Source organism: Vicia villosa, unplaced genomic scaffold (assembly GCF_029867415.1).
Source record: "Vicia villosa cultivar HV-30 ecotype Madison, WI unplaced genomic scaffold, Vvil1.0 ctg.001163F_1_1, whole genome shotgun sequence".
NCBI classification, from domain to species: domain Eukaryota; kingdom Viridiplantae; phylum Streptophyta; class Magnoliopsida; order Fabales; family Fabaceae; genus Vicia; species Vicia villosa.
In genome coordinates, this window is record NW_026705511.1 from 476,153 (window position 1) to 493,312 (window position 17,160).

Genomic DNA, 17,160 nt, shown 5'->3' on the forward strand with positions numbered 1-17,160 from the left:
CTGTACATCATCAACAGGGTTCTACTCAAAAGCATACCATTTGAGGTTATTGGTATTATGTTCATCATCCTCCCTACGGAGTTATCATGCTTTATGTAGCAAGAGTTAAGTATCACAAAAAGCATAGAAAAACATATAAGAGCAAAAGCGAATGGATTTTTTCAAGACAAACATATCCATTGCATTATGATTACAGTTCAAAAACAAACAAGTTTTGCATACAAACAGAATTGAACAAAACAAGAAAGCTTAGACATGAACATGCATGATGATTTAAGAATTGCCAATGTTGAGATCCTCTTTGTATGGACTTATTGCTTCAGAATATCCGCTAAGTCAAAGGAGAACTTCAATTTTGGCCTTCAAGTGCGAATGTGATAGCCTTTGAGTCAATCAGGTCTTAAACTTTGTCTTTGAATGGCTTACAATCTTCACTCGGATAACCAAGTGCCCTAGAGTGGTAAACACACCAAGCACTACGTCAGAACACTTTAGACCACTTCCTGGAAGAAGATTTCGGCAAAGTCATACAGAAGTTGCAAGTGTCCAACTTTAGGGATTTTGAGTTGTGCCAGTGGTGCACAACCTTAAGATACAAGGCGTCTTGCTTATCCCTCGGTCGGGAGCACCAAATAATAGCAACTGGAGTTTGTGAATGCTTTAGGGATTTGAGCAGCCAATGATGCGAACTCAAGAACATGGAGTCTTGCTTATCCCTCGGTCGGGAGCCCTAAATATAGCTGCTGAAACAAAAATCACCATCATGAATGGAGAAACCTTGTATTACTATTGGTGAACAACCATAACCTCTGCCGTCTGGCCATCAAAGTCCTAACTTGGATTACACAACAGTTGTTATGGAGGAAGCCTCTGGCGATACAAGTTGCAAGCGATTCTCATGAGTTACTTCCCCGAGGAAGAACAAACATTCTACTTACAGCAGATAAAATTGGATTGACCAGTAGCAACCATGATGAGTAAACTCAAACATCTTTGCATCGAGCATGTCCTGGATTTTTGGTATCTTAACATATTGTAAGGCTTGACATTATGATCAGCTGCCCCAGAATGGAAAACACCGAGTATTGTCATCGAAATCAGGAGAGCTATCCGTGGTGAGGAATACCCAAAGCAACGAATCTTAACCAACTAAAATTCCATCAAGCAGGGAAGCAAATGGACCCCAGGCATTAGGATTACATCGGCTCGTTCCTCATATTTTTTCTCTCTCTCTCAGCTAACAAGCAAAGGCTACTGAAAAGGAAACTCCAGGAAGCGATGACTCGGGATGTGAAGTAGATCCTTGAGAATGAGAGGTGTGCCCTGCAGAACACTCTTGATTACTGTTTGGCGGAAGATTTTGGCCAAGTCACACGGAATTTGTAAGTGCTTTAGGGATTCGAGCAATGCAAATGGTGCAATGCTCAAGATAGACAGTGTCTTGCTTATCCCTCGTGCGGGAGCCCCAAGCAATTTCAAAGACTTGTAGATCCTAACATCACGACCAGGTGTCCCAAGATAGAATTCACACCTAGTGTCATCGTCATCAAGCAAAGAATATGTAAACATCCACACAGTGTGGAGCTTAACCAGTTGCAAATAAAGCAGGCATGGAAGAAAATGAGCATAAGACAAGTCTTCAAAAAGAACATCGACTGAGCTTTCCTCTTGATCACCCCACAAAGTTGTTCCATGACCAATCTTTGAGCTCACAACAATAACAAGTCAAGTGTGCGAGCCTGAAGAGAGTACCAAGTCTGAATAAAAGATCCTCGCGGTTGAACACCTGTTATGCATTGAATGTATGAGATGCATGATATGCGTGCAATGCCATATTCAGTCAATTTCCAAGGAATTCTCGTGTTTTGATTTTATTTTTAAAGCAAGAGACATAAAGACACAATTCCTTGGAAATGGAAGGAACACGTATGCTAGTTATTTTTTGTACATCATTTTTTGGAAAGTAAACATGCAATGATGCAAGGTGGTGGAGCTTGATGCCGCCCACCAGGCATTCTGGACTGTCGGTAACACACATAGTACGAAGCCAAAGTTTCGGCCCCAAATGGTATACCACACGGAACACATAATATCAATCCACGGAACCAAAGCCCATAGTCAATAGCACACTGGAATAGAACACAGATTACCACTCGAACAAGAACCATAGTACCCCACGAACAGGAACCAATTGTACACTCGAACGAGAACAGCGGTAACCCACGAACAAGAACAGCGGTAACCCACGAACAAGAACAGCGGTAACCCACGAACAAGAACAGCGGTCACCAACAAGGTACATGTTAATATGATCATTGATTCCCGCCCCACTCACGGGTATAATCTAGGCCAAGGTAAGGTCATGAAACGCAGTATACGGTCCGCCCGAAGGTAAGCATCATCACAGCGCGGATGCGGGTGACGATAATACCTCCGTTTGAAACCACTACTCTGCTCGTGGTCACATAATCCATCCCGAGACGTACACCTCGAGACAAACCATGCTCCCACTCTATCCTAGGGTTCCTATGGTTCACACATAGCCTGGGTATTGGGCCTTTTACCTCTTGAAACACCCACCCAACAGACAGAGATCCAGACAGTCCAGAATATGATGCAGAAAAGTAAAAGCGCACATAGAATGCAATGCAAACAGGTAAATTATGCAAAGCAGTAAAAACACCCAATGATAAACACACAAGCGCTAGGATCGACTCGCTAGGTCCGGACCAGCAACAGGTCAAGACGTCCCCAGCAGAGTCGCCAGCTGTCGCTACCGCGAAAATTAACAGAGTCGCCACTAACATATTTATCCTGAAAAGGAAGGGAATGCCAGCAAACCACAAAACAAAACAACGGTCTCACGACCAGAGAAAAAGGGTAAGGGAGTCGGTTACGCGAGGAGAAGGTGCTAGCACCCCTCGCGCCCATCGTACTCGATGGTATCCACGCCTGTGTCTAAAACTATGGGTGTGTAACAAATCTATGCTAATCTGGACTAAAATGAATGCAGAATGTAGGGAAAAGAAAGGATTATGCTCGCACGGGCCCTACCCCGCTGCCTAAGTATCTGTTTTGCAGAATCAGAGCTACCGTAGCTCGGCTAACTAATTTTTGTTTGTTTTGTGTTTTTTAGGTGAACGAGTAACATTCACACTCCGCTGCTCGACCTTTGGAGACTTATGCTGGGAATGGAGCGGGAATAACAAGCTCTTAAAAAAGAAAAATCAAAGAGTGTGGTTTGTGTTTTAAAGAATGCATGAGGAAAACCTAAGCTAAGGGGGAAAGCTTGCTACCTAATGTTATCATACAAAGGGTACAAGTCTAAACTAAACTAGCAACCTACGAGGGAAAAGGGAATGCAAACAAAAATATCACACAAACGAGCATCCGCTCGTAAAGCAAACAAACCAACGGTACTGACCGAGTGGTAGAAAAGCGGTCCCGCCATAGCCAAGGGGAGCAGCTCAACCCAAGTCAACCAAGCATTAGACCTCGCGAAAATGATCGGGCTATAGACAAGAGGGCGGACCCCTCTCAGCAACCAAGCCGTCACGGATCGTAAAGGAAAACGGTGCGTGCGTACACCGAGCATCAACGTCGAGCGACGCGAGCTATAAGAAAGGCGGGGGTCCGGCTGCATGAACCCTTTTCCTGACATACTCGATAACAAGATCTTGTGCTGGTTCAGAAGCAAGCAACGCGTAGCGTGCGCTTACTGAACGGACTCGATGAGACTGGGCGGGGGTTGATTGCTAACCCTTTCCGCATGCCTTCCATGAGGACTTAACGGAGTGCCATATAGGACTTATTACACCGTGACTCCCTGCCGCAAAGCACAAATATAAACACACCAACAAAAACAGAGCCTCTTTCGAGGGCTTGGCCAGATGCATGTCTAGGTCCTACTTCTCATGTTAAAGGATGATGCGAGAAAGCGATAAAGTGCGAGAAAAGTAAAATGAAACGGAATCAATACCAAACGGATGATGATCCGTAAACTAAAGCGAAGAGAGCGAGCAAACTAGGATCCCGCGAGCGAGCTAGGAAAAGCAACAGCAAACATGTCAGCACTCCGATTAAAATCCGCATAAGCAATCAAGAGTCGGCGCGATGAAAGTAAATCACGCGCCAACGTGTGCATCGGGCACAACGAATACCATACACCTGCAAGGAAAACAGAAATTCGGACAAGCAAGTATAATGATAAAGGATGCGTGTTGAAACGCGAATCAGAGAGAAAATAGATGTCGTGTCCCGCAAATAAAGCGGAACACGAGAGCGGGTATCGATCAGAGCCTCCATGTTGCCTTGCATCCTAGCACACACGTTAGAGATAACAAGACACCGCAATCGGAATTGCATTTATTGAATTATAAGCTAAACCGCAAATAGATAACGGAATAGAAAGTGAAAACATAACAAAAGCAAACAAGAAGAAACATGGGATTGCATTCAAAAGCAAATCAAATATGTACACTAAAACTACGGAAGCCAACACAAATATTTACATGCACAACGGTACACCGAAACGGCAAAACCGGGTAAAAACAGTGAAAACTAAACTCGTCAGAATTAAGCCAAAATTTTATTGCAAGGTTAAAACGTGCTAAAGAAGTCAAATATGCGATTAGAATTTACAAAATTGGCCCGGAAGCGCGACTTTCAAGACGGGGCAGAAGCAAAAACGGTAAAAAAAATCGGTCAAAACAGAAAATAAACTGCACAAACAGCTCCGAAAATATTGTTACGTATGAAAAACATTATTCACATTCGCAAAAACTCTTCCTAAATCAAAAGATATGGTATTTTGAAGTGAAACCGACATACCGCGTCTATTTACAAAATTGAGGGGGAAAAAAAAAAGGATAGCATTCATGTTATAACAGAAAAATTCAGCATTCAATAGCAGCACTTAATCAATCAAACAAGCTCTATTCCCATTTTGCATCCACAACTAAATCATAAGCCAAATGCACAAAAATTTCTTTTAGTTTCTACATTCCCATGAGTCAACAAAATGATGAAATGAACCAACAACTACACAAGCAAAATTATGTATTTGAAAAGAGTTTAAAACAGTCCCTATAAGTTTCACAAATCATGTTATATTCCACCATCAACGATTAGGATTCAAACACATTATGTTCATATGACTTCTAAGCATTTTCATGAGTCAAAGTAAATGAAATACAACACATGCAATGCTAACCAAAATTCTGCACTTTAATATCCCTACAACAGTCCCAACAAGCCACAAATCTCAACAATGCTCACTTTCAAGAATTAGCAAGTATGCATAAATCTCATGTTTAAGAATAGAAACATAATGACAATCCACAAGTGATTTTCAAATTCAAGCTTCAATACACATCAACACATAGTGAATTAATTCAAAATGGAATTGAACCTCACAACAACTAGCATCATCATCATCATCTTCAAGGATCTTTAACAATTATTCACAATCATCATTAACAACTCATGGCAACAAGACTATATGCAAAAAAATTCAGCGTGATCACCATCTCTCACTCACAACAATCAACACGCATTTGTCAAGATTTCCAATACTCATGGACAACAAGTAAAGATCACGTGCAACAAATAGTGTCAACAAGTTCTACTTAGGAAAATCCAGCAACATCAACATTCTAAATTCACCACCAACAGCTCCAATTTCTTGCTATCACTCAAAATTAAGAACAAACACTTCTTACAAACAATTCATCAAGCACCTACTGTGCACATCTTGAACAACAATGATCATGAACATATTAACAAAAACATCCTCAATCAAATTCACTCGACAATCCACACTAATTTTTATCATCAACAATTAACAATTCAAAATCATCATCCAATTCAAATATCGTCATCACAACAATTATCAAGCAACATCTAATTCATGAAGGAATTGAATACACAAACCTCATCATTATCCTCAACTATAAATCTTCAGTGAATAGCCTTAAGTATTACCAATCATTCAGAATCAAATCAAATGCTCCACAAATCACATAAGCATGGCACCGAAACAATTTTCCAGCATTACTACTCGTTCTACTTTGCATCAAAATACTAGTGTCACCACCAATTTTCATGTTCAATTTCCCTATACACAACTTTCAGCATGCCAAACTTGAACCACAATACAATTCATACTCAAGAGTCAAAATTATATCAATCCACAAAATTCAATTCAACATCCATTATCATTCTACACCACAGCTACGTTTTGCATTTTTATTTCAAAATAATAGCAACATCAACAGTAGAATATAACAAGCGATCGAACCAATGTCACGTGCCACAGTTCAACATCTAATTCTCCTAATTCAAAATGAATATCATATATGTTCAACTCAAATCAATTCCAAACGATTAATGTTCATAATCAAGTAAAACAAGAATTAGATGCAAGAATTGTTACCGAACGATGTGAAGAGGAGATTGAATCGATGAGAGGTAGTGAATCGTAGCTTCGAGACGGCAGAAGAGACGCCGGAGAATCGCGTAGTCACCGGAAAAAGAGAACGTGCGTCGCGCTCGGTGATTGGCAGCGGAAGAGAATCACGATCGCGGTGGCTGGCCGGAGACGGAAGGAATTACGGTGGAGGCTGGTGAGTCAGTCGGAGATGAGAAGAAGATTAACGATTTGAAGTTTTTTGTTGAATTTTTGTTCAAGAGTTCTTGAGGATCTTCATAGTGTTCTTCATGAAATTCAAAGAAAATTGGTGTTTTGATCGTAAAGAGAGGTTGGAGAGAATTAAATTTTTGTTTATGAGATTTTTGGTGAAAGTGGAATTATGAGAGAAAAGGAGGGAAAATTGTTTATATAGGGTAAATGGTGAAATGTCCAAAATGCCCCCCACGTATCTCTTTTTTGCTCGTTTTCGGGGAAACGTGAATCCGTGCGAAATTCGGAAATAAAACGAACATCACTGCGAAGATGACCAAATTTGTGACTCGTAGCCGCGAGAATCGTCTCAATCCGACAAACGGTGAGGAAATTATGCGCGTTTGAATGACGAGAAAAATCGGTTCATCTGGTACGACTGTGCAGAATTTTGCGAGTACCGTTCAAAGAATGTGATAAAACTCAAACTTTGGCTCGAAGTCTGACTTAGCACGTGTGACGAAGAATCAAAGATAACGAAATTTCCGAGAAAATGCCGCCGGAATGGACTCCATACGATAAAAATCGAAGAAGTTATGAATTTTCAAACTCATCGCGACGTACTCGAAAACACACTTTTTACCGAAAGATTGCGACGTTCCTTAAAATGCTGGGCACTTTTGGTGCATAATCGGCCAATGGTCCGAACATATGAAATCTTGGTAATGATGGCACGGATCCCCAGTTAAATTTTCAAGCGAATCCGACTGGCGGATTAGGAGATATGAAATTTTTTACTGTCCGAAAACCTGCGGTTCAGCACCATTTTTCACTGTGAAATCTCCAGAAATTTATAAATCTGACAACCTTCCTCAAAGAATTGGCTTTCGAACCAAACACGAAAGTTGTAGATATCGTCGAAACAGTCGGGGACGCGCGAGAACTCAGCTCATATCATCTTCCAGATAGGACTTATGAATTTTCTCGTATTTCACTATATAAACCACATTTCACACCGTATCTTCTTAAATCTCTTTATTATTTTTTTCTCCAATTTGAATGACGAAATAAACGTCATTATTAACTTATAGCTCAAATAAAGAGGGCAAATTTTGGGGTGCAACACCTTCGGTCAAACATTGATGCTCTAAAAGAGAAGTTGCTGAACAAATCTCACAACAAGGATGCAGAAGTAAGAAATCAGACTTACTTGATGGAATAGATGATGCCTAATCAAAAGATGCAACATAAAAGAAAACATCGAGAAAGGAGCAAATATTTCCCATATAAGAGATGCTATCAATGTGGCAGGACAAATCACTTGAAGTCCACATGTCCTGAAGCTCATGCTCTTACCAGAAGGATGGTATATCAACAGAGAAATTCCTTAAAAGCTGAGCCATATCTCCTTGAGCTAAGTGATGAAATTGAGCATCCAAGTTTAAATACAAAGATTTTAGGAAGAAAAATAAACAGTGTAAAAAGGAGAAGACCGTATCAAACTTCTAGAACTTGGTGTGAAAGAAAAGATGGAAATGGATACGAAGAAGAAGAGATAGTCAAAACCTTCTTTGTAAAAATTGAAGGTGAAAAACTAATGATGTCTAAATACAATGTCACTCAGAATGTCATGACATTGCACTATAAGAGGGGTACTGATGTGTCAAAGAAGACCACCCAACTCATCAGAACCATGCACATGGATACTACATATTATTCCCCAAGGAACCTTGCAGTTAACAAAGTTTTTACCATGAAGCATGGAACTTCTAAGCACTAACCAAGTGGAGACATCCTTCCTGAGAATCTAAGCACTATCCAAGTTGAAATCTTGAAGAACAAACTAGGTATTTACTCCTGTGAGGTGTTATAGAAATTACAGTTTCTAGGGAACTACTTTTTGAACAAAGAAAACAACTCAGATTTAATGATTGGTCAAAATTTAAATTCCCCCTCCAAGTACAACCCTTTCCTCTATTCCTCCATCCCCACTCCGTTGGTCTCTTACACTTCTCTCATCTCTCATCCAACAACGAAAATAACCAGACACCTAAATTGTCTCCAACATCTTCCTCAGTGTCTCAACAATCTATCCCTCAATCTTCATAAAAAATGTCCACTTCCGTTGCTCGTGAACAAGACGCTCCTAATGCCCCCATTAACCCTAGTGAGATTCCTGAGGTCACCCCTTTGCAGATGGTAACTCCTTTCGATCACGTGGCAAAACGTCCCAGAACAATGCATGCACGGAAAACCAAGGAGACTGCAAGAAGACCTAGAAATCCCAACTCTGATCAGATTTCTCAATCGTCCGTCCCTCCCTCTAGGGAAGAACCAACCAAAGAAGGCTCAAGGTCTAATCACATCGCCATTGCCAAAATTGTAACCCAAATCCTAAATAAGAACAATGTTGGTCAGGATGATGTTAGTATTGATCACATTGAAATTCATGATGGTGCTGAGCACAATGAAGAGAACCCCAACAATGTTTCTGCTAATACGTGTGAAAAACACACTAACGATGGTCAAACTGAAGAAAAAGAACCAGAGAAGACTCAGACTGACAAAGTAATCAACCTTGATGATCTCTCTGATGATGACCAGGTTGCTTCCATCAATCCAAGCATAGCAAGAAGGCTAATGAGGAGGAAAGGAAAGAAAGTTGTAGTTGAGGACTCTCAGAAGAAGAGGGCAAAGGCTAAGCCCGTTTCTGTAAGAGGGCAATGGCTATGAAACTTATATTTTTAAGCAAACTTTAAAGCATGTTGGTAGCTATAGTGTCAAAGGCCCCATTGCCTTCCCTTCCCTTATTTGTGGAATCATCTTAAATCAATTCCCCAATATTTTGACTGACAAAGATTCTGTGTGAAAAAGAGAAAGCCCTTTACTCTTTCATCATAAGCTCTTTCAAGGAACTCATGTTTATGATGTTAACACAACATCGGCTGGACCATCCAAAGAGAGCACAATTATGAGTAAAGCTGCCATGATTGCTATGCTCCGAGAGACCTGTAAGGAGCTGGAGTCCAGAAAATTGGCTCTTGAAAAATTGATCAGCTCCCTTGAAACGAATGAAGGAGCTAAGTCTGCAGATACTAATGTGGAGGAATAGGGTGAATATGATGATGGATCAGATAGTGAGATTGAGAAAGAAGCCAGTCCTGATGATGGCACTGATAAAAGTATATAACTCAGTAGCTCTGAGTCTGAAGACTGAAGCAGGTATGTATGGTGATCTTTCCTAGTGCAGTGTTTTGTTTTGTTTGTAAGAATGCTTTGGCAACATTTATGGTAAAAAGGGGGAGTAATGATGGTATTGTGATTTGTTTTGCTTGTCTTAGAAATATAATTTGTGTATTCGGGATGAAACTTTTAGTTAACTGGTATGTTCTGGTAAGCTATTTTAAAACTACAATCTTTATTTGTATGTTTGTTCACTGCTGCAAAGAATCTCTGATATCGTGGTAACAAAATGTTTTAGCCAAAAAATTGCCAAAGGGGGAGATTGAAGATGTTTTAAATTGGCTGTATTTTGTGGTAAAACATTCCTGGTGTATGTATGTGGAATTATGCAGGATTGTATGTTTGAGCCAGTACAACTTTTCAATGGATGTCATAAAATCTACCATTCTTCTGACCGTCCCCCTCAGAAAAAGCCTCCTCCTTCTGTTATTCCATCCTCTTCCACCACCACAAACAGAAACTAACCACTTCTTTCTACACCTGTTCTAAACCCTCAACCACAAAATGCTACCTTTCCCCAACTTCCTTTTGAAAATATTCTCTCAACCACCTCCACCACATATTCTTCATCCTCCTTAACCTCTTCTACCACCCCTTCTTTGTTCTCAAGAGAATCTAAACCCTACAGTCTTCTTAACCCTGGCTATTGTTTCACTTTCAATCTTCCTGAACCCTCTATTGATGCTTGCTATGACTTGTTGATGTATAAGGTCAGAACTGGGTTGGATACTCTAAAAGCTGCTTATGAGTCCAAGATGGATCATGCTGCTACTCGCAAAGTGTGGAAAATTTTCAAGAAGGATATTCAGACTGATTTTCTGAACATCCATAAGAGATGCTTAGCTGATGCATCTGGATCTTCTGATTACTCTCTGGAGTTAGATGATGGTAGGTACTATCATCCCATTAGAAGCTGGAAATCCCTTGAAGAGAAGGAATTCGTTGATGTGCTTGAGGAAGTGCATCCACTTGCTATGGTTGTGTGGAAGCCTCATTACAACGTTCTGACTGGAGACTTTCAGTCTATATTCAACTGGATTAGGGAGAATCCCTCTAAGAAGGCATCAAATATGGTATATCCAGAAGTTGAATACCCATCAGAACCTGCTGCTCCTTCACATCTGAAGAATTTGGCTGAAATTCTTCTGGCTTTAGAGAATTCAGAAGCTGAAATCCCTTCTCCTGTGTTTGCTGAAGATGCTTCCGAATCATAAGCTGATGCTGGAAACCAAGTTGCTGAAACTCAAGATGCTGAGAATCATCCTGCTATGCAATCTCCTCTTAAGGAAAATCAAGCTGATGTTCTCATGGTCGATGCTGCTGTTGAGAATCCTCTGATGGACAATAGCTTTGATGCTTCTTCTGCTGGACCTTCTATTCTGATGAACACCATGAAGGCTCTTCAACAGAATCAAGCTGATCTTGCTTCTCGTCTGGACAAGCATGAGGATACTCACAATGAGTTCAGAACTTTTATGAAGACGCGGACAGAAAGCACTGCTGAGATTCAAAACCTTCTGGCCAAGATAGCTTCTAAGCTAGGCTAGTCGTAGTGTGTCTTGGTCTTAGATGTTTTCTTGTTTCTTGCATCTGTTTCTTGCACCTACTTCTATCCCTCTTGTACTTCTGATATGTTTTGTTGATTAATGAAATCATTATCTTCTTCACTTTATGTGTCGTTTATCATCTGAATCTTATTAATGCTTTTTGATGTTATGAAAAAAAGGGGGAGAAACATGATAATTGATTTGGTTTATTAGATCAGTTGCTGGGATCAAGTCTCAACATTTCTAACATTATTTGCAAGTTCTATGTCTTTGAGATTTTTTGCAGGATTGAAGATATTATGAAATATCTAAACATGAGAAGCAGATACATGGGGAAATGCAATTCTATAAAGAAGCATGTTCTTGGAAAATTGAAGCAAGCTTAGTGCTGTGAAGCTTCAAGATCAGAAGCAAGAAGAATGTTCTGATATTCTCTTTGAAGAATTACTCTGATACATTTTCTTCTCTCATTTGCTCTGATACACGTTCTTTCTTAAAAGAATGTTCTGATCCATTCATGCTCTGATTATTTTCGTCTAGTGTGCTCTGAAGCATTTAAGGATGTAAAGATGCTCTGATGATGCTCTGATACATTCAAGAATGTTCTGATACAATCAAGCATGCTATGATTCAAGAAGAAATTCAAAGATCTGAAGCTGTCCTATGGAAGCAAGAAGCAGAAGCTCTGAATGTTCTGAAGTTCTAGGTAAAGTGAACGTCTCTACCGAAATGGAAAAATACTCAGGGAAGTCTTTTATTTATAAATTCTTCTAGTATTTATTGCAGGGGGAGATTGTTAATCTCAGGGGGAGACATATTCACACACTCTGATTATATGCTTATGCTATATCTGTGTAATTGTCTTTTGTCATCTGATATTCTGATTGCAAATTCATATCAATTATATATGTTTTTGTCATCATCAAAAAGGGGGAGATTGTTAGAACAAGATTTGTTCTGATCAATATTATTGTTATGATGATAACAATGTATATGAATTTTGTATAAGACAATGTGGTACTCTAATCCTTTGCATTTTCCATTTTAGGAAATATATAAAGAGTATGCACAATTCAGCGCTAGAAGCACTGACTCAGAAGGTTCAAGATTGCAACATCAGAACATGATCTTGCAAGATATCAGAAGATGGTCAAGCAGAATCAGAACATGGTCTATGAGGCATCAGAAGAACATGAGATCAAAAGCAGAAACACTGAAGTGTGAAACATTAAATGCAGAGCTGTACAATACACGCAACACATTAAATGCTCCCAACGGTCATCTTCTCAAACGCCTATAAATATGAAGTTCTGATCAGAAGCAGTCAACAACAATTCTTGCAAAATACTGAAACGCTACTGAATTCATTACTCACGAACTTCATCTTCAACCTCACATTTATTTTACATTGATTGTAAAAGGTTCCTAGAGTGATCAGTGAGATCAGTAAACTCTAGTAGACATAGAAGTTGTCTAAGTGGTGTATTCCTAGAGTGATCAATTTGTGATCAGTATACTCTAGAAGACTTAAAAGGTATCTAAGTGGAAAACCATTGTAATCAAGATTGATTAGTGAATTAAATCCTCAGTTGAGGTAAATCACTCTAAGGAGGTGGACTGGAGTAGTTTCGTTAACAACGAACCAGGATAAAAATAATTGTGTTAATTGTTTTTATTTTAAGAGTTTTTAAAGTCACACTTATTCAACCCCCCCCTCCTTTCTAAGTGTTTTTCTATCCTTCAAATAGAATTTTAGATCACACACAACCACCATTCTTGTTCTTCTGGGGTGACACACAATACTTCTCTCCCTGTTTGGCCACAAATGTTGCCAAAACCAACAAAAGTGACTTCTCCACCTGTATTTTTTTTTTTTAATGTTGTTGACTCTATGGATCTTCAAGGATGCAGAGTCCCAACTTTCTTAGCAAGTTCTCAAACTGTGTAGCATCAAGAGCTTTTTTGAAGATGTCAGCTAGCTAAAGTTTAGAATTTATGTGCTCTAGGCAAATTACCTTGTCTTCGACAAGCTCTCTGATAAAATGGTGTCGGATATCAATATGTTTGGTTTTGCTATGCTGAATTGGATTTTTGGAGATATTGATAGCACTGAGACTGTCAAAATATAAAGTCATGACATCCTGAGGAAAATTGTACTCAATCAGCATTTGTTTCATCCAGACTAATTGTGAACAACTACTGCCAGCTGCTATGTACTCTGCTTCAGCAGTAGATAAGGAGACACAATTTTGTTTCTTGCTGAACCACGATATAAGGTTGCTACCTAGAAAGAAACATCCTCCAAATGTGCTTTTTTGTCATCAGCACTTCCAGCCAAGTCAGCATCACAGTATCCAGTCAAGACAGGGTTACTTCCGTTGGTGTACAGCATGCCATAGTCTGAAGTCCCATCTACATATTTAAGAATTCTCTTGACTTGATTTAAGTGACTTGCCTTTGGCTCTGCTTGATATCTGGCACACACTCCAACTGCAAATGTAATATCTGGTCTGCTGGCTGTCAGATATAACAGGCTACCAATCATGCTTCTGTATAGACTCTGGTCAACACTTATACCTCCTTCATCTTTAGATAGTTTTTTATGAGTTGGTGCAGGAGTTCTTTTATGACTCACATTGTCCATACCAAATTTCTTTACTGTATTCTTGGCATATTTGCTTTGAGACATGAATGTGGAGTCTTCCATTTTCTTGATTTGAAGACCAAGAAAGTAAGTCAGTTCCCCAACCATAATCATTTCAAATTCAGTCTGCATTTGACCAACAAAGTGTTTTACCATTGTATCCGACATTCCTCCAAACACTATGTCATCCACATATATCTGAGCAATCATGATTTTTCCATCTGTGTTTTTGACAAAGAGGGTTTTGTCTGTTCCATCTTTCTTATATCCTTTTGTGGTCAGAAATTTAGTTAATCTTTCATACCAAGCTCTTGGAGCTTGTTTCAACCCATAGAGAGCTTTTCTCAGTTTGTATACATGATCAGATAAGTTTGGATCAGCAAACCCTTTAGGTTGTTCTATATAAACTTCTTCGTTCAGATATCCATTTAGAAATGCACTTTTTACATCCATCTAATAAAGTTTGAACATTAGAATGCAAGCTACTCCTAGTAGAAGTCTGATTGACTCAAGTCTTGCTACAGGAGAAAATGTCTCATCAAAGTCTACTCCCTCCACTTGAGTATATCCTTGAGCCACTAACCTGGCCTTGTTTCTTGTTATGACTCCTTGTTCATCCGTTTTGTTCTTGTATATCCATTTGGTACCTATGATATTTGTTCCTTCTGGTCTGGGTACCAGTTCCCATACTTCGTTTCTTTTGAACTGTGCAAGTTCCTCTTGCATGGCATTGATCCAAAACTCATCTGGTAGGGCTTCCTTTACATTTTTTGGTTCAACTTTGGACACAAAGCAGGAATTAGCTATAGTTCCCTTTGACCTGGTCATTATTCCACTGTTGAGATCTCCTATGATCAGTTTCTTGGGGTGATCTTTCTGAATTCTAATAGATGGATCTTTGCTGATTGGCTCAGGTTCTGGTTCTGAAGGAGTTTCATTGCCTACTCCAGGTTGGTTTGTCTGTTGAGCCTGAAGGTCAATGAATGTCTCAACATTCTCTATGACATCAAATTCTACATGTTGATCATCAACGACAACATTGATGGATTCCATCATCACTTGTGTTCTGATGTTGAACACTCTATAAGCCTTGCTGTTTGTTGAATATCCCAAGAATATGCCTTCATCATTTTTGGAGTCCATTTTTCTCCTTTGGTCTCGATCTGTTAGGATATAGCACTTGCTTCCAAAAACATGAAAGTACTTGACACTTGGTTTCTTTCCTCTCCAGAGTTCATACAGAGTTGAGGAGGTTCCTTTTCTCAATGTTACTCTGTTATGGACATAACAGGTTGTGTTCATAGCCTCAGCCCAAAAATACATGGGAAGTTTCTTAGCATGAATCATTGCTCTGGCTGATTCTTGTATAGTCCTGTTTTTCTTTTCTACTACTCCGTTTTGTTGGGGTGTAATAAGGGAGGAGAACTCATGACTAATTCCTTTAGTTGAGCAGAATTCAGCAAATCTGGCATTCTCAAATTCTTTTCCATGACCGCTTCTGATCTGATGACAGTGCTTTCCTTTTCTCTTTGGAGTCTAGTGCAGAGCTCTTTAAAGACATCAAATACGTCGGATTTTTCTCTAATGAAGCTTATCCATGTGTATCTGGAAAAATCATCAACTACTACATAAGCATACCTTTTTCCTCCAAGACTTTCCACTTGCATTGGTCCCATTAGATCCATATGCAATAGTTCTAGAGTTTTAGAGGTGGTGAGTTGACTAACCCTTGGGTGAGAGGTCCAGGTTTGCTTGCCAGCCTGACATTCTCCACAAACTTTTCCTTCATCAATATGTAGCTTAGGTATTCCTCTCACAGCTTCTTTGTTTATGATTTTTTTCATTCCTCTAAAATGCAGATGTCCCAGTTTTTGATGCCAGAATCTAACTTCTTTTCCCTCTTTTTCCATGGTACATATTGATGAATGACTTGCTATTTTGGGTTCCCATAAGTAGTAGTTGTCTTTGGATCTTACTCCCTTCATGACCTCTACATCTTCTTCATTAGTGACCATACATTCATCTTTGGTAAATCTGACTTTTAGGCCTTGGTCACATAGCTGACTGATGCTGATCAAGTTTGCAGCTAGACCTTTGACTAGTAGAACACTGTCTAGTTTAGGTGCTCCTGCATGCTCTAGTTTTCCTACCCCTTTAATCTCTCCTCTGGCTCCATCACCAAAGGTTACATAGCTAGTGGAATGTGGCTTGATTTCTTCTAACAAGTTTTTCATTCCTGTCATGTGTTTTGAACATCCACTATCAAAGTACCAGTCTCCTTTGGTTGACACCCTCAAGGAGGTATGAGCAATTAAAGTAGAACATTTAGCAACCCATCGTTGTTTTGTGAGAATGTTGTGCTGGTTGAGATTGCTTGTATATTTTTGCCACGGGTACCCAATCAGTTCATAGCAAAATCGTTTCAGGTGGCCAAATCTCCCACAGTAGTGGCATCTCCATTCCTGAAATTTCCCTTTTGTTTGGTTCCAATTCCTCGTTTCATGATGTCGTGACATCAATGCTAACATCTGCTTAACAGGATGTGTTTCTGGTTCTGACTCTTTTTACCCTAGATTAGGTTCATTTCCAAATCCTAATCCAGACCGATTTCCTCCTTTTTGACCAATTTCAAGAATCTTTTCAAAGGAGTCAGTTCCATTGTTCAACATTCTAATTGATCTTGACATCTGATCTAGTTTATAGTTGAAGATGCTGATTTCACCATTGAGATGTGCTATGGTTGCTAGAAGTTCTCTTTTCTCGACTTCCAGTTCTTCTATAACTTTCTTTTGTTTCTCCTTTATCCTCCACATTTCAGCACTCTTGATCCTTAGATCATTGTATGAGATGGCCAGTTCTTCAAAGGTAGGTACCTTTTTGTTGTTTTTGTGATTACGTGTACACACACTTGTTAGAGCAGCACATTCCTCTTCACTATCACTATCTGAGTTTTCATCAGATCGAGTGGCAGACATACCTTTTCTTTGCTCTTTGAGGTAGGTGGGACATTCAGCTTGAATGTGTCCATATCCTTCACAAGCGTGACATTGAATTTCTCTTATGTTAGGAGCATATGTTTTGGTGATGTCACTGGTAGTGTTCTTAAC

At 39.5% G+C, this 17,160-nt stretch overlaps 1 protein-coding gene across 1 annotated transcript; it reads right to left on the reverse strand.

Annotated features, from left to right (window-relative positions):
* Positions 1–13,693: 13,693 nt before the first annotated feature.
* Positions 13,694–14,263, reverse strand: LOC131633690 (uncharacterized mitochondrial protein AtMg00810-like). The gene has a single exon (XM_058904380.1). The coding sequence runs from the start codon at positions 14,261–14,263 to the stop codon at positions 13,694–13,696; it is 570 nt and encodes a 189-aa protein (XP_058760363.1).
* Between the last annotated feature and the right edge of the window lie 2,897 nt (positions 14,264–17,160).

Excerpts from the sequence above, each read along its gene's own strand:
- LOC131633690 (XM_058904380.1), bottom strand. The coding sequence starts at position 14,263 with ATGATTGCTCAGATATATGTGGATGACATAGTGTTTGGAGGAATGTCG.